The sequence below is a fragment of the Topomyia yanbarensis genome, chromosome 2 (genome assembly GCF_030247195.1).
Source record: "Topomyia yanbarensis strain Yona2022 chromosome 2, ASM3024719v1, whole genome shotgun sequence".
Classification (NCBI taxonomy): domain Eukaryota; kingdom Metazoa; phylum Arthropoda; class Insecta; order Diptera; family Culicidae; genus Topomyia; species Topomyia yanbarensis.
The window spans coordinates 196,362,270-196,383,929 of record NC_080671.1 but is presented as its reverse complement, the minus strand read 5'-3'; the positions used below and the strand labels follow the sequence as shown (position 1 = coordinate 196,383,929).

General features: G+C 37.8%; 1 protein-coding gene across 1 annotated transcript in view; it reads left to right on the top strand.

Annotated features, from left to right (window-relative positions):
* The first annotated feature begins 3,346 nt into the window (after positions 1–3,346).
* The window catches only part of LOC131682570 (cytohesin-1), a 108,169-nt gene continuing 89,855 nt past the window's right edge, over positions 3,347–21,660 (top strand). The window contains exons 1-2 of the mRNA XM_058964148.1: positions 3,347–3,574; positions 4,350–4,423. Coding sequence (XP_058820131.1) covers positions 3,499–3,574; positions 4,350–4,423 — 150 coding nt within the window. The 5' untranslated portion in view covers positions 3,347–3,498. The remainder of the gene's footprint in view (positions 3,575–4,349; positions 4,424–21,660) is intronic.

The following is a 21,660-nucleotide window of genomic DNA, read 5'->3' as shown; positions in this document are numbered from 1 at the left end:
AAAACCTTGCGAAGTGGCCAAATAGTATAGATAAACGATTTAGATACGTTAAGAGAGGATTAAAACAAAATTGCGTATAATTGGACAACCAACAGCAGTGATGCTAGAAAAAATGAATATTTTATCAATCGTCAGAACATCAACCGGTTTCTGCTTAATAACTTTTTTCTCAAACATCAGATCGTTTCGTGGTTTTCGAGACTTTTTTTCTTTGTTAAATTTCCTATACAAGCCACATAACGATTTATTTTTAGGAAGTAATGGGCGACTCCTGGAGGAATTATTTTGTAAAAGTTAACTTTCCCATACAAAATCTCATGTAAACTTTAAACAGTGGGCGCAAAAATATAGTTTCACCGATCGAGCTAAGAATTTGCACAGTTGTTCTAGGACCCAAATGGTACCTAAAAGGTTGCTCGGAGCTGGAATCTAATTTTTGTCCCACCCTAATACCTATACCCCGTGGCGTTGCTGTTACTGTCTCCAGATTCTGGACAGAGTTGATGATATGCAGTCTTCGCTTTCAGATTATTCGATGTAAACTTTTTTTTGACATTGAAAATGTCTTACTGCACTATCTGGGGCAGGGTGTCATTCTAAAACCTAAAATCAAACGATATCACGGATTTGCGTCACTATTTTGAACGCTAATAACTTTGTTATTTATGAACGGATTTCCGTCTGGGTATCAATTCTGAATTAACTGAAATTATGTTTTATTGCTATAGTGTTTTTGTATTTCAATAGTACACTAATGAAAAACAAGCAAAAATGAACAGATCTCGAAAACTTGAAAACTCCCATACATCAGTCAATCTATCCCCGGCAGAGCCGTTAATAGGGAGCAGCTTAGTGATTCAAACGAACACGAAAAGTTATAAATAAATGTGCCGCGTGTCTGTTTGGATCAGTTGTTGCTTTTTGCCAGACAAATAACATCGTACCTATAGCGTCTCGTACGACAGATTTGAGCACCCAGAACACTACGCTTCTATGAATGACATCATCTTCGACTATTTAAAGAATATCATTCCTCGACCGACTTCATTCTCCCGTTGAACGTCGGGCCGTAAAGAACAGCAGTAGCAATCAATGCGCTACTTAAAGTACATTTCCAGGCTGAAATTGGTGAAAACCTGTGATTTATTAAAAATAATCTTTCGGAAACATAATCCAAAATTCTGCAATGTTTCAGAAAATTGGAGGATGTGGCAATACTGCCAACTAGCGAAAGCCGTACCAAAAAGAATCCTCAAATATTTTTTCGTTATTCTGCATGAAGGCAGTCCTTTCATCAACAATGCGAAAGTGATAAAAGCCGATGTCACGTTTCAAACTATCAGTATTTCAAATTATCTGTTGAAGGGGAGGGTTGTTTGTTTCTTTCCAATTTTAATTATTTATCCGATGTAAGTAGCGCGCGGCTGGAAGAGACGGCAAACCGTAGTTGCGGCTGACTGATTGTTCCATTTCGCATGTTATTTTTGTAAATTAAAAGCCCTTTTCAGGGCTATAACCAACAATGAAGAACAAATTTGAAAAATTCCTGACAATCACAATGATAACCTAATTCCGCCGTTTATATTAGTTATTTGTTGCTTGCGCGTACATTGACAATCTGAAATTTACAACAATCTGTGATTTGTTTAAAATTATCCTTCCGAAACAATACAAAAATGTACAGCTATTTAAAAGTATATTGCCATGCTGAAATTGGCGAAAACAAAATCCAAAAGTCTGCAATATTATAGAAATCGGAGGATGTGAAAAATCTGCAAATATTTTTTCGTTATTCTGCATGAAGGCAGTCCTTCCATCATCAGTGCAAAAGTGATAAAAGCCGATGTCACGTTTTAAGCTATCAGTATTTCATATTAGATGCTGAAGGGAAAGGTTGTTTCTTTTTATTTCGAAATATTTATCTGATGTAAGTAGCGTGCTGCGACTTTTTTTTGCAACTGACGAATTGTTCCATTCTGCGTTTTATTTTCGTTAAACAAAAGCCCTTAGTTAATTTAGTACTTTTCATTCCATAGCACGCGTGTTTGTGGATCCCACAAACAGTCCTTTTTAGAATTCCACCAACGGACTCCAAATATAGAACATTTTAGAGTTAATGTTAATTAATAAGGTATTTAAAGGTAGATGCTAGGGGCAGATCACTCTAAGAATGTATAACAAATTTGCATCAAATTGAAAAAAAATGCATTTAATTTCCATTTTTTCATCAGCTTTGCACTGCCTCGCAAAAAAGTTTGTTTAACAAACATCCTACGCTGATACACTTTGTTCGACGTTTTGTTAAATGTAGGGCTAGTTTTTCTGTAGGGTTTTGACGTCTTACACGCAACGCAAACAACATTGCACGCAACGCAAAAACATTGCACGCAACGCAAAATACATTATGAATTTCTATTTTGATGGAAATAAATGCATTTAATTTCGCTGATTTTTAAAAATGCATCACAAGTGATCTGCCCCTAGGGTAGATGCAAGTTTTTGTTTGAGAGCATCATTAATTTATGTTCCCATTTCGGGATTTGAATAAAACTTTTTTTAAACTTGAATTGGTCACACTACAGGTTATCGATTTTAATTTAAAAATTCAACAATTATCTCTAGTGAAGAATAGCATGCCTGTATGTAGTTCTGAAACAGTCGATGGCATTAAGGGGTTTTAATTTGGCCACGGATGATATTGCTTGCTCATAAAACTGGCTACATTTTTAATGTCATCGTGGTCGTGTCTTGTACACAACCCTTCAATTTTTTTGATTATAGAGGTTTTAACCTTAGGGTCATTCGCCTTTTTTCGTGTTAGAGAAATCTCTTTTGGAAAAATTTCTAGCCCTATGTGCCGTGTAGGGAATTGAACCCAGCTGAGCTGCGACAAGGCAATCGATTTACCAACTACGCTATGCCCGTCCCCGATTTGATGTAAACGAACACTTTTATCGCACCTTAAGCGATCAATACACCTGTGTAGCAGTCCAATTTGATGTGCAATATTGAAATTTGACTATATTTTCATTCACAGATTTAGAGTTCACGGCACCTCAACGAATCAACCAAAACACTAGTTTCAGAAGCATGTTTTACCCACTATTTTCCTACAGTGTCATTTTTACAAATTATCGTCGGTAATGAAGTTCTTCCTTTTATGAAGCAAGTGAAACACAACTGTTGACACGAATAGTGGAGAAGCTGTCAAACATGCATAAAAACTTTATGTGGTTTTCGTTTGAAGCGAAACTGAGTCAGTTCCTAACCCCAACTGCTGTCAAAATGTATGAACTGACAGCAGTTGGGGTTAGAACCTGACTCAGTTTCAGGTTCAAGCGAAATCGCCATTAGTAATGATTGAAGGGAAGTAAGAGATGCAGTGAAGAAATGGTCGCCAGTTTAGTGTATTTTGGTTGTTTGAGAATAATATTTGCACTGTACTGAAGTTATACGAGAGTTTTAATGTGAATACGACGCGCTGCATACGGAAAAATTATGGTGAACACGATGGAAAACTCGTACGCCACAATGTCCAACATTTCGCAGCACAGCGAAAACTTTCCAATGCCAGGTAAGACTCGGACAAAAGTAGGAATTTTTCATTGCCCTTCCCATCCTTGCTTGAATTAGCTTATAATAATACTTAACTATAGTTGCGAAAATGGCTTGAATTTAAAGAATTAGTTATGTGTTACTAAGCCTATATAAAATTACTAGAAAAAAATTACGTTTACTTCTAACAATTACATGCATAATAAGTTTTGATACTATGTTAGTTTTTTCAGTATGTAGGATTTCCTTAGAGCCAAATTAATTCATCACAGGTCCGATTTCATGTTGTTGATAAAACCTTAAAATCAACTTCAATAGCGAATGTTGTGTTTTGTTTTGTTCAATACTGTCCCATGCATCGGGCATTCCATTTTTGGGAGCTTCATAGGACTGCCCAAAATAGAATATTATATTCCGTCATAGCAAGATACAGTTAAGTTATGCATACAAAGCAACAACACCGGACCTCTGAATGGAAGAAGCATCAAAAGCAAAATAAAAAGGTTTCTAATGAACAATGTACCCAAATAACATTACGCGGTTGCAATTTGACTTCTCCTTCTACGTTTGCGTTTAGTGGAACGGAAGAAACACCCGCGCACTGTGTTTAAAATTAGTTGTTCCTTCAACTGGCGTTCGATGCACATCCCATAGTCAGGAATATTGTAGATCATATCGGAGCAGATGTTTTGTACGATTCTATTTTAATTTCAACAGTTCACTGGAACAGGCAGTTTACTTAAAAAAATCGTCTATGCTTTGGTTGAATTGACTAATATTTTTCTTAATTTCAGAGCTCACACCAGATCAACAAAAACTACTAATAGAGCTTAGGCGGAAAAAACAAGAGATATTACTGGAAATACAGGTACGTTTTTTTTGCTCTGTCAATTCTTTCTGGAGCCATTTGGTGAATCAGTTTGGTTTAAGAAATTAAATCATTGTATAAGTTTGTTTAGAAATTTTGAAAGAACGATCAGGGAAGTATGGTTTTTCTTATTTGGTGTTTCGGATTCTCCTCGTCAGTAACTAGCACCAACTGGGTGTCTTGTTGGACGATGTATCCAAACTAGTACCCAAATTAGCACTACAGTAATGTTTCGATTATATCACGGTATTTTAGCGTGATATATTTGAAGCGTGATAAATTCAAAGCGAAACAAAAAATTACATTCAAGCATTAATCGATGTATTTCTATAAACAAATAGTAATATAAAGGTAAAGTTAGCCAAAAAGAATAAATTATAGTAGGGTAATGAGCCTATTTTTGCCATTTTTCTATTGTCACACTACCCATTTGAAGCCGTTGGTTAGAGCAGCGTCTGCCATCTTTGTTCAACGCATTGGGTCAAACGGTATGGCATCAGCGGATAATTTTTCCCCACCCAGCTTCATTTTACGTATCCCGTAAAGTTTCTTGAAATTGTTGACTCACCCAAAACTCAAGGCTCATTACCCTATACGTAAATAAGCAAACCAATTGTAAAAAATCCTAAAAGTGACAGGACACAACATGTGGCTTAATTGAATCAAAGCGTAATGTGCCTTGTCTGTTTTTCAAAAAGCGTTATATAATCGAGACAAAACCGTGATATAAACGATTGCTCTGTCGGTGATGCAGTGCGATGTCCCATTTTAAGCGTTTCAAAATTGTGATAACTTTGCTTCGGTCGTTATAAGAAGTATTTCATGGTTTGGCAGACTTTGCAAACCAACCTTTTATGCTCTGTCAATCACCGAATAGTCTGACACTGAGGACCCACGGTACGGAAGGGTTTGGCTTGTTCTAACTATCCTGTCATATGTTTGTTAGGCTCGTACTGTACACATAAAACAGCCATATTAAACTAAGCTAGCGAGTAAAATGTTTTAAGCAAACGTTTGTAAGTGACGTTCGTCGGATGCTATTCGCTGTTCGTGGGACGAAGGACCTACCTGTGAATTGTCAAACTAACGTCTCATGAAGGGCTAATACAGATTGATTTCCCAAAGTTTGGACGCAACAATCGTTAGAATCGGTTGTCGCATTCGAAATAAATTTCGTTAAGAAACCGATCTGAATTCAAATAAAACTCTTGGTGATTTATGTAAGGCCCGTTGCATAAGAATTGTTGAAAGGCTTCTGACTTTTAAGAGTTCCATGAGACCACAGCAATTAGATAGTATTTTCGCAGCCTTAGGACCATCAGTACGTATCGCAGGAGGGCTCGGAAATCCATTAGCAATGTCACTGTCTCCAGCCTTGGACTGACAGGAAACATAAACTGGAGACTGACAGGAAAAATAAACTGGAGAGTGTGCGTGGATACCCACAGCGACCATGGAGCAATGCGGTACAACGCTGGGGAGAGGGCACAGTTTGAATCACGTGACAGCCAGATCAACAAGCGGAAGTATAAAACGGCGACCTTTGACGAGAACGTGTTCGTCGAAGATCTTAGCCCAGGTGTAAACGAGTTGACGGCATCATTAACAAGGGCGTGCAAGGCGACCATACCGAGGAATGGGAAATCTAGAAACGGTCGCCGCTCATCATCATCATACTGGAGAAGAAGTCAGAGAACTCGCAATAATACCGAAAGAGAAGAACAAAAATTGAGGTTTAGTGCTGCAAGAACCATTCTCAAAAAGCAAAAAAGCTAAGCTAGAAAACCTGCCTTGAGGTGCTTCACGACAACGTGAACCCTTGGGACGACACCTACAGAGTTGCCATGGTGAGGGTGAAAGACCCAGTTGAAGGTCATCATCGAATAGCCGCTTCCATCATACAGTGAGGAGAATGATTATGAAGAAAAGGCTAGAATAACCAACGACGAGCTGGTTGAAAAACATGAAAGTGTAGAAGGCCCCAGAAGCAGACGGAATCCCAAACCTGATTCTGAAAATAGCGATACAAGAGAATCCGGATATGTTCAGGATTGTGCTGCAGAAATGCATCGATGAAGATAGCTATCAAGAAGAATTGGATGCGGGAGAAACAGCCGGTAATAGCCCATAAAATAGAGGTGGTGTAGATTAGCAACGAAAAGGCATTGCAACAGGTGAAATCATGTTATAACTTATTACCCAAGTAACAATTGAAGTTTCATGAGCGGCTATAAAACCATTATAAAACCCTTATTGTTACTAGGGTATTGACTCGACAATGGTGGTGTTTAGCAATGGGGTGTGATAATCGAATTTTAGTAGTCACGTCATATATGCTTGTGAGCGACTTCAGCTTTGGTCAGATTAATGCAGATTAATTAAGCGATAAGCAGTAGCAAAAGGAGACTCCTGGCGAGCATATCAACCTCAACTCTCCTCTAGCAATAGAAACGAGAAGAAACAAGTCGTACTGTGTAGCTAGCGCCCACCAGACCATATCGTTGAAAGCAGTTTGCGTCATTGCCAGAATGATTTCCATTGTATTCCTACTGGAGGAGGATCAGAAGCGTTGTATGCACAGACACCAGAAGAGTCCGATGAATAACGCAGATTGATACCATAAGTAAGTGGTAAGACCAATGGGACTACGCGGCGAATGGTAGATGGACACACCGATTGATCCCGAGCATGTCTACTTGAATGAACAGGAAGCACGGAGTAGTCAACTTCCATCTGATGCTATTTCTGTCTGAGTGGTGGAGTGAAATAACAGGTTATTGCCCTGTGGAGTAGGTTGGATCCACCGCCAAGGATTGGCTCAAGTAGTTCGCGTTGATGCTCCGGAAGCGGATCGACAAGGCGCTAGTGTATCGGACGCCATGCTCTACCCAGAATCGCCAGACCAACCTCGGCACCCTACCGGAAAGCCAGTAAACAGGCTAGTTTCACCACCAAGGACTAGATCGAGTAGATCGCATGATGCACCAGGGGCGGGCCATTGAGACGCCAGCGAACCGAAAACTGCGTTCCATTCGGAATTGGGGTCCGGAAATAGGAGATAAATAGATCATTGAGGCAGTAGCTGAATGATTCACAGGAATGGGAACCAAATGGCTCACGAAAGTTCACCGCTTGGATGATACGAATAGATGTTCGGAGTTAACTGCGGAAAATTGATGAACAACAGAAAGGTGCGAAAAAAAACATGATGAGCCTTTTCCGACCGGCCGAGTCAAGAACGAACGAGTTTTTGAGTGCTATTTAGGTAGGTTATGATCTTTTGTAGGAACTTTCATCCTAGCGACTGTGGTGGCGAAGCGCAAGACACCGCAGTGTGCTCCCCGGCGTTATCTCTTCTGCTTTACCCTCCTTCTCATATTAGTTGTATAGAAGAGCAATTTCGCTTGGATAATCTTCCAATTTTAGACTGGCTGCATTGGTAACCTTTGCGGTTGGCCAGAGACACAAATTTCTAAACCTAACGAAATCCGCAAAGGACATCACACTCTCCAATTATATATGGATGGCAAAGAATAGTGATGATTCTTTGCCAAAACATAGCTTCAGTTAAAAACTTGAAGGGTTACAGAAGGAATGAAAGAGTATACTTGGCCTATTAAGTATTAAAAAGCGATGAAAGTGTTCCAAAATGTTATCGACCAATCGCTTTAAATCAAAATTCTGCCTAATTTCAGCGCAACTTTACGACTAGGTCGGTAAAAATCTCTGGGTAAAACTCTGTTCATATAATTTTTTCTCAGCTTTGACTATGGTCTACGCCCGGGGACAACTTGACAGCTCCCATATATTGAACTCATAAGCAAATTTTGTGGTGATTTGGTGATGTCATGGCGGCTGAAATGGAGCAAAATTTGAAAAAGGTGCATCCCATTTATTATTTGCATATCTGTAAAAAATGAATAATTTAAGCATTTCTATCATCAAATTTATTTCGCTGTTAAAATTAGAAACTGTCCTCATTCTACCATACCTAAACAGAAACAAAGATTCCATTTTGAATTTTAAAAATCAAAAATAAAATAAATCGCTTTTCGGGAATACAAGAAGATTACTTTCAAAATCAAGCCACTTCCAATTATATTTGATTTTTCCGAAAATCTTCCGGATCGAATCAACATGGGGGGAAGGGGAGGAGTTGCTTCTCTAATCTTCCGGTCATCACATCGCATGCTTTGGTATTCTTAGTATGTATAACAAACATGAAGATGTGACACAAGGCGCCAAGAGCGCGCTAAAATCCTGTCAATCCTATTTTTCGTTCGATTGTCTGCTCTAAATATATCACCAGGGGACCATTCATAAATGATGTTGGATATTGACAATAGGTGAAGAGCTTCACGTAACGAGATAAAAACTAAAAATAAATTTTAGACGTATTAGCGGATCAGGGATAAAAAAAGTACAACATTGTTTATGAATGGCCCCCAAACAAGGAATATTCCATAACGAATATCACGTAACATCGGTGACAGAGCATTGGGATCAAGGCAAAGTCCCCCTGGGTCGTGCAAAACTGAGAAGCAACATCAATTTAGGCACAGATAGCAGACGTCCATTTATTTTCATTTTGTTTTGTTTCGTCTTTTGATTTGTTTCTCCTGCTATGATGTGTGCGGATCGAGCGTGACGGCCAAGGAAACGGAAAGCCAGTAGCCCAAACAGATCAGGAACAGGAGGGAGGACTACGAACAAGGGAACGGACAACAGAGGAGAAATCGTTGATTTATTTATTTTAACTACGATACTAATCACAATTATTTTGCTTTTCTTGTTTCGTTTCAGCAAACCAAAATCTGTACGAACTAGCACATACGAACAGTTAGGCTTTGTAGGTTCTCATCTTGACAGAGTCTAGATGGGCGGATGAACGTCTGCCAGGGGGTGGGCTGAGAAATGACAATGACACTGTACGAGATGGCGCTGGGCCTGTGGCCTTCGACTGGCATGGTCCATTCTCATTGATTCGGAAGTCTTCTTGGCTGGTTGGTAGATATGTGCTTCTACTTGCAAGTTGATCAATTCGCTTGGGTGGGGGACATGTTGATCCTACTAGTTGTCGACTCTTTTGATCGTGAGTATGAGGCTAGTTCAGGAAAGGAGTTCAGGACTGGCACCTAAGAGATAGTTAATTATTCAGGACATGTTCTTATGATTATTAAACTCGATCAAGCACACCGGCTCTCAGAAATGATCGGCAACCCGTTCGGGTCGGTGTGGTCTGTTCGAGTCGAACCAGGCGGACATTCGTTTCGAGCAAACTTTATGTGGATAAATATTGCTTACGCCTTTATTGGCAGAGATTCTTTTTAACGAAATCCTAAAATACCTTCACTGGTAGAGCTACTCAGGATAATAATAATAGAAAAATTAAGGGTTTGCCTGGTCCATAATGTAATGAATATGTATATTGACTAGAACAGGGATAATCGAGTTATGTTATAAGATAGAGAAGAAACAGCACAGTTGTAGGAAAAGTATTCGCGAGTAAGGACTAATAATACTGCTAGTATGTTTACCGTTTCAATTAATAGTCGATTGATCCGCTTCGGACCTAGGAGACAAAAAGGGGATTAGGAAGAGACAGAATCGGATTCAATGCGAAATTTGCCAATATGACGTTGACCTCAAGGCGATGGTAGGATGATTTTCCATAGGATGACAGACTAGATGACACGACGTTACACGCTCTAAACTTGCGCCAAATAGTTTGTATGTATGTATGAATGTAAGCCCGTATGTATGCCTGTATGCATGGATGTGTATAGGACCAATGTATCCCTGAACAACATGGAAGGACACCTCTGAGCCGCCAAAGCACTCATGGGAAGCCGGGTGCGCGGTTGTAGGTGTGACCATAAAGCACTGCACACACTGTCAGGTGCAACGGATAGACGATAGGTGTACAGTTAATGCACATAGGTTGCAGAAATAGGTTGTTGAGACAGCCCGATTGCACACTGATAAATAACAATAACAAATAACAATCTTCCGGATCGAATCAACATCTTCCCAGGCATGAAATCACCGGTAGATGCCTTTCCGTTAGGTTTCTATCAGACTGAAGCCGAGTAAAATGCCAGAATAATTCTGAATGGATCCGTACCAAAACCATCGCAATATCATCCGGAAAGAATTATTGCAAAAGTCGAACAAAACTCTGACAGGAGTCAAACAAAATTGTACATTCCCGGCAGCATTCTTGCTGAAACCGAGCACTACCGTTTTGCTGCCAGTATTCCGATAAAAGCGCACACATTCTATTCAAAACCAATTTTGCTAAATGTGTAGAAATTCCTACATATGGTCACGGCTTCTGTCTGTCACATTACATTTTAACGCATATTTCATAAGATAAATCAGCCAAAACGATAAAATCAGATTCTATTCCAACTGCACATTATTAAGGTCACTAAACCGCACATTTTTTCTATAGAAAGTTATATTCTATCATGAACGATTTTTGTGTTATTGTCATTTTAATACGTCTGTCACGTTACACAATTTTCGCAGTGAGTTTGAAGGTTGCCTGACTAAATTGAAAAAGTCTGTTCTGTTGGCCCCCAAATTTGCATGAACACAGTTTTAAGTTGAAGCTTGGAAAACAAGGAAGAGTTTGAAATATAGTTTTCCTGAAGAACAATTTTATTTTCGATTTTTTAGAGTATTCTCAATGATCTGCCACATTACAACCAGAATCTGTCACGTTACAGTTCTATATTTTTTTTTAAACCAAGCATATCGAGACCGTTGTGCACAAATCATCCTTGATATGGAAACTGAGTATTAACGGGAAATTTCATGTTTATTTTGAAAAACATATTGGTTTTGATGAACAAACGTGAATAACTTATGAAAAGGTCGTAATTTCACGAAGTAATATATTATGTCGAAAAAAATCTAAAATAACTTAAAAACATCTGCATTTTGAAGCACAATTTTTCATGAGAATTTTGTAATGCATTCTATAACTAAATTATTTAAAGTAAAAAATTAAATTAAAATAAAAAAATTAAAATTTAATAATTAAAAAAAATTTGAAATATGCTAAAACCTTTTATTGTCATTTTCTCCACAATGCAATCATATTTTAAACATTTTTTTGATATTAAATTTTAAACGTGTTATGTTTTTGCGATTGGTATCAGTGAGTTATTTATTAAAAGGGCGTATTTTCACTACTAGATATTTTTGTTGAAGAAAAAAATCAAAATATTTCGGAAATTTTTTCTTAAGAGCATTTTGTTTCGAAATTATATTTAGTATTAGTATTGTATAAGAATTGCCTCTTGCTAATAACTTCCTAACAATGTAATTACAGTTTCTTCAGTTTTTAGGTTTTGGTTAACAAAAAAAAATTGTTTTTGTTTGTAATTGTATTTTTTAACATTTTTTTTGTTTTCTTATTGAAAAAATTCACCAAGAAATATTCACACAGAAGTATTATTTCCCTAAAACTCGCTATAATATAGTTTTGCTGCACCAATATGCAATTTTCGAACAATATATTTTAAAAGTATTGCATTCAATCTGATCTGATACGCCCTTTTTAAATATTACTCTTAAATAAAAACTGTTTGTTTAATAATGCTAAATACTTAGTCTCCCATATACATGAAACGTAAAATGTTTCATCAGAATCGATGATAGTCACCATTCTTGACGTAATTGAATCAAACTTGATGGAATTGCTTTATAGCAGAAAACATCTGTCACGTTACATGAGATCAACTGTGTTTTCTCAAAAATGAATAAAACTTTAAGGTTTTCACAATACACTTTCAAAAAGTAGACTCAAAGTAGTAAGAAAAAATGTATGTTAGACATTGTATGCATGCTTTTAGTGTGGTCCATAAAACATTTTCGAATTTTTGATCTGTCATGTTACAAGATATATGGTTTCCATTACTTCACAATTGAAAATAAGCATTTATCCATATTCATCTCAATTTTTCAAGCAATTTCATCAAATTTGAACTAGACTACGATGGAAAAATGCGGTTCTAGGCAAAAAGTTTAAAATGTGGTTTTTGTGTACATTTTTATCTCCTTACGGTCTTTTAGTCCTTTTCAGGCCATGCAAGTAGCATCAACAAACTTTTAAAAATGACAGACAAGGAATGTTTTTCTGGGCTCACCATTCATATTTTTTAATATTAGAGGTTATATACATACGGAAAACAAACAGTTTGACGCAAAATTTGATAAAAAAAATTTCGCCTGTGGTTGCCATTTTCGGAGCCTTGGCCATATATTGTTTATTTCCCGATCCAAATACTAGAATTCTTGACGTTCTTTTGATTGATTGACATTTATTTATCTAGTAGATATTTCACAAAAAATTACATAATTATACTCTTATTCCATTTTTAACAAATAACAAACATTTTCTTTTAAACACATTCACATTAGTCTCGTCCTTAATATCCCTTGGCAGTGTATTGTAAAGCTTTGACCCTTTATAGAACAAAGAATTTTACGTGGATGCTAATAGATAAGAAGCTGGCCTTATGTCGTTTGCAGATCGGGTGTCATACTGGTGAAGGTCTCTACCCCGTACAATTCGTGAATGCAGATATTCTGGCGCTAGCCCTCTTACCACTTTATGAATTAGGAATGAATTAATGAACTTGAACCAAGATGTCGCAGGTTCACGAATTGTTAAGCTTGGTGATTTATTTTCATTAGCCAAAATGTTTTTATTGACATTTCTCGAGAAAAAAGCACAAACGATTTACCGATTACAAACTTCATATAACAAGAAAACCAAAACATTTTAGGAAGAAAGAGATGTGGTTGCTAAAAACGACTTCCAGCTAAATTTATAATAGTATGTAACTTTGCTGACGGTTTCCAGTTAGCGATAAATTTATTCTCTAATAATAGTTTTTTTATCCACATTTTGGAATACGCTTTTTCTAAATGTTGTTCTAGTCGCATTGACGGCGTTCATAATACACGTAACGAAACACGCTTTTCGCTTGAAACTTTTTTGTTTCGTTGTTCGTGGTAGTCGTACAGAGAAGGCATACTAGTGCCACCATCAAATCGGTGGTACATATATGAAACAAGCACTATCTGTCAAGTTGTCCCTGGGGGGTCTAGAGCAAAGTAAAAAAAATTCATGACGATTTGCATCGAAATTCGGCGAACAACTCACTAGCATCAGTCTACTGAACAACAGGCTTCACAAAGTGTGGGTGAACCAAGAATGGCTGACAATCAACGTTCCGAACTTCATTACGATCACACAATGGCTCTCGTACTTACCAGATACGAATCTAATGAATTACAATCCAAACACTCTGGGTAATTTTTGACAGTAATTACCAGGGGGTATTTAGAGGTTTGTGACGAAATGCTACGATGGGGGAGGGGGTGTTAAAAATTACTCAAAAAATTCTGCGTCATTTATGGATGGTCCCTCATGAAATAACCCAAACAAATCTTAAAGACAACACGTTATCGTTTCCATCTTTATCCCTTAATTTTGTATTGAAAAATATTGACAACCTCAATTAGGTACAGAAAATGTTTCCACCTTTTTATTCTGCATCATGGGCAAAATTTTAACCATCGAGCTGTCAAATTTAACTATCGCTCTGTCAATTTTAACCATGCTCCAGAGTCAAGACGGATACAGGTGTGCACATTTTTTTTCTGTGTGTGAGTGCGGTTGTCATTTTTCATTGTTGAAGCCGAAAAATCAAGAGGATATGAAGAAGAAAAGCTCAAACAAGTGACGTAGTGGGCCTTTCTGTTGCCATAAGTTTTGTTTCGGTTCGGTCAACGTTAATTTTATCGGTTTTTTTACGAGGTTAAAGGTGTTCCTAAGTATTCTAATTTGTAGATCCGAGGTGAAGCTCGGCCTTTTCTCACTTTTCATTGTGCGCCAAAGAATCAGGATGCTCGTTCGGATGTTTATGTTCACTTCAAGGGCCCCGGCCGCCATGCTTAATTTTGCAAGTATAGAACTAATACACTCAAAAGTGTCAAATGTTCCCACCTTTCTCTCATCTTGCTCCAGAGTAGGGTTATTTTGCAAATAACTTTCGAAGTGTCAGATTTTAACTAAAAGTTAAAAATTTCACCAAATGGTTCACAGCCTTAACAGTTGCTCAAAAATAGTGCGATATTCTCCGTAATAGAGCCAAAATAGGCACATTACCCTATGTGGTTAACTAAGTACTCACCCAAATTCACGTATTTCGTAGATGTATGTCGTTTCTTTCACAAGTTGCATGTACAGTTATACACACAGGGGGAGAATTCAAACGATAGCGAAAAAATGAATGCGATTAGGGTTACCGGTTTAAACGTTTCACCTTATTTAGATAATTAAAGGATAACACATCGGTACAACAGTTTTATTGGTCGCTTTTTTGTTTGAAATAGGCAGACTTGCACTGTGCTTCGATGTACGTTGTAGGTGTTGGATATCCCGAAAAAAGTTTTCCAAACGCTCCACGACAAGTTAGGCGCTCGACTAGGAGTTGCATGGCATCGATTTGTATTCCGAATGGTTGCAAGTTTAGGGCAGCTCTTTTTGAAACTAGCAATAGCACGGCATGACATTGAAAGGGAAAATCCGCTATTTTTGTCGTATCATAGTTTGATTTTCATTTGTACCGGTACCCGCATAGAGGTGTAAATTGAAGGACGCAACTGATCCAAATCTACTAATATTGCTATGTACTTGTACCTAATGTAATTTATTTCATTTTGTTTGTTTCGTGACTCACGTAATCAAAATATCCGATCATTTTTCGAAGTTTTTAGGCACATTGTATCATATGACGATTATATTGAAACCGGAATCATATTTATTATTGTTTGTTTCCGTTTGCTCTATTTATCGGCGTATTAGCCTTTTTAGGTGTACCTATGGTTTTCGACAGCCTCGAAACCGAAGGACACTATTGTTGAATAAGCACCGTTTATCAGTTGGGTCAACTATCGATGTCTACAGTGTAGGTAGCTTGTGCATCAAGCGATGATTGTCAGTACTGGCATGTTTAAGTGTGAAGTAGACGTTCAGGTATTGCTGGTGATATTCTGATAGGGTTGCTGAATTATACAAAAAGGATCGACCCTTCACTTCACCTCATTTAACTAATTGTTGTCACCAACGAAATCTGACTACTTGGCATACAAATTGTAGGAAAAAGAGCTATGAAGCAATATGTGACCCTAGCGAACACACACAAACTGAGAAACATTAAATTCGACACAGATTTTTCATTAGGGCCTAAGTCGCAATGTACTCAAATGGAGAAAAATCAGTTTCAATATTCGGCGATGCTTTTCTAAATGTAGTTTTTATTGTAGGTATAAATTACTTTATGATCATGTTTTCCCTGAAGCATCTTTGGTTAAACCTTATGACAATATAACAAAGAATTTAATTCCTATGTGCTTTTAGTGGGTAGAAACTAAAAAAATGCTTACGCCCAATTTGCATTCCAGTCGTGATTTCGCCCTTCAGCAACCACCATTTGCGAAAGGGCTAAACCGTGAACACAATTTTCAGAAGGGCGCGGTAAATGGGCTAAACTGACTTTGTCTTGCTGGGTATGGCTGGGTAAATGGGCGAGCTTGACAATATACTTTTTAATAGGGCTCAGCATATGGGCGCATATAAACCAAATGCAAATGAAAGGGCGCCTGCATCTTTTCTCCGAATTTCATGAAAATATCGAAATATTCGAACGTTTATGTACAATAACTATAGAGTAGACATGATCATAGTAGATATTGCTTATCATTTATATAATAGAACTGCCGTTTAAAGAATAATTTTGTGAATAATAACCATACGCCCCGGTTCTGTCTAAAAATGTAAGTTTAGCCTGATCGATCGTAGCGGTAGGACCCGTTTCTTTCTAAGAGCGAACAATCAACCGCCAGCGACGGTGGCTGGACTGGACTGCTCGATCTTTATTCACATTCAATTTGGTAACTACACTATCACAGATAATGGAATGACGAGGGTATATGCACAGATTGTGCTCTGCTGCAACATACTCCCCCACCAAAACGAATGTTTTCAATAATACTTCGTAAGCACTTATGATTTTTCTCCAAATGACGATCTTGCTATTAAACAATTTCAGGACACTGGTTGGAAATTAGCGACGTTTCCGAACCTCGCAGAAAGTAGGGACCTTTCTGAGTACATATCAGATACACTGGCTAGAAACTGGGGACGTTTCTAAGCCTCGCAGAAAGTAGGGATCTTTCTGAGCGCTAAACACGGTACACTGACTGGAAACTGGGAACGTTTCCGAGCCTTGCGGAAAGTAGGGATCTTTCCGAAACGTAATAACTCTTAATTCATGAACCGGAACGATGATGCGTAATCCACATAAGATTGACTAAATTGTTGCGGTTAGAGGATTTTGTTCTGATGAATACAGCCCTGCGCTCCGATGGATGGAGAACTGGGCTCCGGCTGCTGGAGGACCGTGCTCCTACATTGCTACCGTTGGCAATGAACAAAATAGCTTCGACTCAAAAATTGTCGAATGGTTAACTGATGACCAAATTGAAGCAACCATTTTGGAACGGTGGCAGGAACGCTTAACTCACATTATCCCGATCCAGATACTTTTATCCTGGTCACGGCACCATTATGATCGATCGTAGCGGTAGGACCCGTTTCTTTCTAAGAGCGAACAACCAACCGCCAGCGACGGTGGCTGGACTGGACTGCTCGATCTTTATTCACATTCAATTTAGTAACTACACTATCACAGATAATGCAATGGCGAGGGTATATGGACAGATTGTGCTCTGCTGCAACATAGCCTTTATATTCCATATGAGAAGAAGGGCCTAAGTCGAAATCTCGAAGAAAATGCATGTTTAGCCGTTTTGTTTTCTTTAATTATAAATCGAATAAAAACCATTTAAACTAATTTTCACCTCAATCTTGTAGTATTTTTGTCGCATAATGTCATAATAGCAAAAACGCTGTTTGTTTACATTTGCGATTTAAGCCCTAATGAAAGATCTATGTCGAATTACACTGCTGGTCATTAAAATAGGTGTGCGACAGCAACTTATCGATTTACGTGAACAACGCACACTATTGCATTCATAGCGTCACCACACCTCTCTATTCGTTGCAACATCTTATCTCGTGTACATTACACGCTCATTGAAAATAACTCAAAAGTGAGTGACCAGCCACTCAATTCCATAAAAAGTGCATATGGTCAAAAATTGAGTTTTCCTCACTTACTCAGTTTTGAGTTCGGGTACAAAATTTCAATTTTGAGTACTTTTTACGCAAAGACAAAATATGAAATTTAACCGATCTGTATTTTTAATAATACTAACAAACGCATTAATCTGTATATACAATTCCACTTACCTGCATCTCTAGTTGTTAATACGATGCTTATAAATTTATTCCGAGGTTCTTTCTCCTTTTTCCTGTAAATAGGATCTCGTGCTACTGGATCTGCAAAATAATAAAGTATGTTATTTTAAAAAAGAAACCATACTTGTGAAGACTTACCTTTTAGTTTTCCGAATGTCTCCTCGTTGATTCTTTTGTTGTTGAATCAATATTTGAATCTATTTTCAATTTTTTTGTGCGGGCTGTTCCACTTCGTGCGCCAGTAAGTTTTTTTTTCACTCAAATAGTTGATAATCTCATGGTTACTCAAAAGTTCAGTCAATTCTACTCAAATCGATACTCATTTTTAGACAGTTTGCCCCGGTTTTTAAAATTGAGTAGTGGAAACTCAAATTTTGAGTAGTTTTGAATGAGCGTGTACTGTACTGTGGCAGCTTTCTCTGTTTGTTTTCGTTGATTGAAGGCAACTTCTGATTTTTCAGTCGGACAAAAGAATAGGTATGTTGAACATATCACTTGGCTTTTATTCAAATTTTTGTGTTCACGCGTAATATTGTGAAATGTTTGCATTCAGTCGCTAGTATCAAATAATTTAGATGTTTAATAGAAAAGTTTTTCTCTCAGAATGGGTCAATCGCACCATTGCACACCACAATCAAGTAGCAATTCTATTTTTATAGCACTCTAAGTTTTAAGAAGTTCTTCAAGAGTACCATAAAACCTCAATTTTTACAAGGACATCAAAGATTTCTGGTTCACAAATTGCGCAAAGAAGATAAAACTGATAAGTTCATCGCAAACACTCTTCGAAGATCAGAAAATTTTATAACTAATGTCCTCAATCCGTTCTTCAACAGACCAGCTAGGTATTGATCGAGTTGATTTACGATGTCTAAGTCTACACCTTGCGTGTGGTCGAACAGAACGGTGTAAGTTGATCGCATTCATTTGCATTCGCATGACCAACATTACAAAGTTAGAATCCCAAATCACAAGTTGCCCACGTTATTAAATGCTGCTGTGCTTCAAACCATATACGTAAACATAGGCTTGAGCTGCTGGAAATTATCGCGAATTGGTGTCGAGCGTGTCACAGTACAATCGAAGTTCTCACCTTCAACTAATGCGGCTCCGGTGAAACAGGGGTGCATGCGGGTTATACTTGGTGTCTATTTTTAGCACACCAATGAAAGTCAATGTAATGGCAGAGGAGAATGGTATCTACTGATAAAAGTCTCTCCGTGTGCGTCTTTAATCGTACGATAAATATGATAAACTGGCAGTCGCTTTGACGTAATTTCAGGTTTAGTTTAGTTCAGACCTCGAACTAATACATCCGAGTTGTTATTTAATGAGATAAAATGTGATTCACCCTATTGCATTGAATTAGTCTGTCATGTTGCGATGATTATTTTCGCATTAATATGTTTTACTTAGTATTGTCGTTTACTCAACTGTGCATGTCTACTAGTGCCACGCTAACACATGTCCCAGTTCATACTCTTCAAATTATGTTTTAGACAGTACGTGTGTGCTATGGAAATATTAGGGAATATGTTTGCTATGTTTCCGACTTCTTTCTGAATGCGGAAGGCTGCGACATGCCACTAGAGCACGTTCGAGTCCAGCCGGAAATGCAGTAGCGAGGAAAAGTGAAACCTTTTGACTTTTCCTTTTGCCTGCTTTTATTGGTAAGCGAAACTTTCGCACATCCGAGCTTTTAGCACTTCCCTATCGAGAAGATTGTAGGTACGACTAGCTGGTTGTTTTCATCGTATCAGTATCATGGAACCAGTCATATTTGCTTACTATCTTTTCCTCGATTTTTCTACGGGTTGGATTTCAGTTTTGTTGCGATGGAATTCTCAACAACGCGTTATGCAAGGCAGTTTATACAGGCGTTCAACATTTGATACTTTCGAGTCGGTGCAGATTTTCACACCATCACACGGTTCTCAGTTTCTTCACCTTAGATCCGAGGTCTATGTCTATTTGTGCACCCTTTCCGGGACGCAGAGCTCGGTGGGGGCAATCATGAGATTGAGTTAAAATATTGGAAATTAAGTCTGCAAACTTCACTGAAGCAAATTAGTTATTACAGCTGACTGAGCTAAATTTACTGGTTAAGAAGAAAAGTGGCGTGGAATTGTTATAAATCGATTTTTTTGCTATTAAGATGCTTTAGGGTCGCAGAATGATATGTCAAAATATGGAAAGCGTTAAAAATAAATAAATTCAAATTTTCAATGTTGCCACAACGCCTCTTATGAATACCCTGAGTCTACTGAAAACTTGACTGACACGTTTTTCTCGAGCCGCTTTTTTAAGCTGGCCGGAAACCTAGCACGCAAAAATGATTTTGATCGTTCTGAAATTTTTGCAGTGTATTCTAAATTGCTTCATCTAGCGATCTACGTACGTTTTTTTTATTTTCTTTCCAAGAGCTGGAAAATTAATGGGATCGTGGAATATGCTCAGTAATTATTGAAATGTTTTTATTTGTAAAAAAAAATGTTTTATTAAATGTATCCTTACCATTTTGCAACCCTGTAAAGTAAGTTAAAGCTTGGCTACTTTTGTTAAAGATTATTATTCTAAATTTCTGTGAGGGAAAAAAAATCTTGACACTACAAATCTTTTTGGCGAATTTCCTCCTTGTCTAACAGACGTTGACTTTCAGCGTAAAGAACAAATGCAGGATAAATAATCACTCCTTAGCACAATGTTTTGTTTGCCATTTATATGTCAGTATCATTTTAATCGAGCGCAATCACTTTGACTCCCTTTGGAACGGTAGCATTAATAGTTGTCGTGTCTGAGACGGAAAACCACCGTCATATGAATCACAACAAAGTCCGTGTCCGGTTTTGCAGCCATTCGGTATTTACCGCTTTTCGTGTATCAATATTCATCTGCCGTTTTTTGTTTTCTGATGGCAAAATTTGCGTGGCGCGCAGCCGTACTTTCTAGATAATCTAGGTACATGTTGGTAAGATCAACAACCTTCTTGCTAAATAACGCGACAAGCTTTAAGCACCCGACAACACACTTTCGGATAGATGAGGTGCAATTTTGTGGGTGGTGGGCTAGAACGTGTAGTCGGGAAGAATCGCACATAAAAGCTTAAAAACAAACGACCGTTTCGGTCTGCTTTCGGGTGTTATCTTCCTACCTTCCTTTAGCCGCTGTTGTTTCATTTCATTAGACGCATATTGCACTACCTGTTTTACACCGCGTGGTAGCCAGGCTTTTTTGTGATTAGCACATGTGTTTTTTGATTAATTACTGTGTTGGCAACAAGATAATATGTTATATTAGTGACACAGGATATATTCTCAAATTTCCTTATCTATCTTCAACTCCTTGATACAATTCTAAGTTCAGTGTTCATTTGGACATGTGAAAGATTTTTGCAAATATTCTATATATGTTTCACCTCTTTTAAATAATTTTAATCAAGGTGTACCAAAGAGTATGAGCGAGGGCCTGACACACTGTATGCTCGTAGCTGACACGCTTCGCACAGAATGGAAAGGGTTACTAGGGTGGTTAGGATTTATCATATTGGGTTTGAAATTCTAAAAGCTAATTGCCCAGAACGCAGAAACTTTTTTAAATTTTGAATATAGAAATTTTAACCTTAAGGTCATTCGCCTTTTTTTTGGGTTAGAGAAATCTTTTTTGGAAAAATCTGTGGTTGGGAACCGAACCCAGATGAGCTGCGTTCAAGGCAATCGATTTACGAACTACGCTATGCCCGTCGGCTAGCGTTGCAACTTGTACGTGTTACTAAAAATCAAGTCGTTTTCTATCCAGAGGCTCTTCACAATTTACCAGATTTCAGTTGGTTTTTATT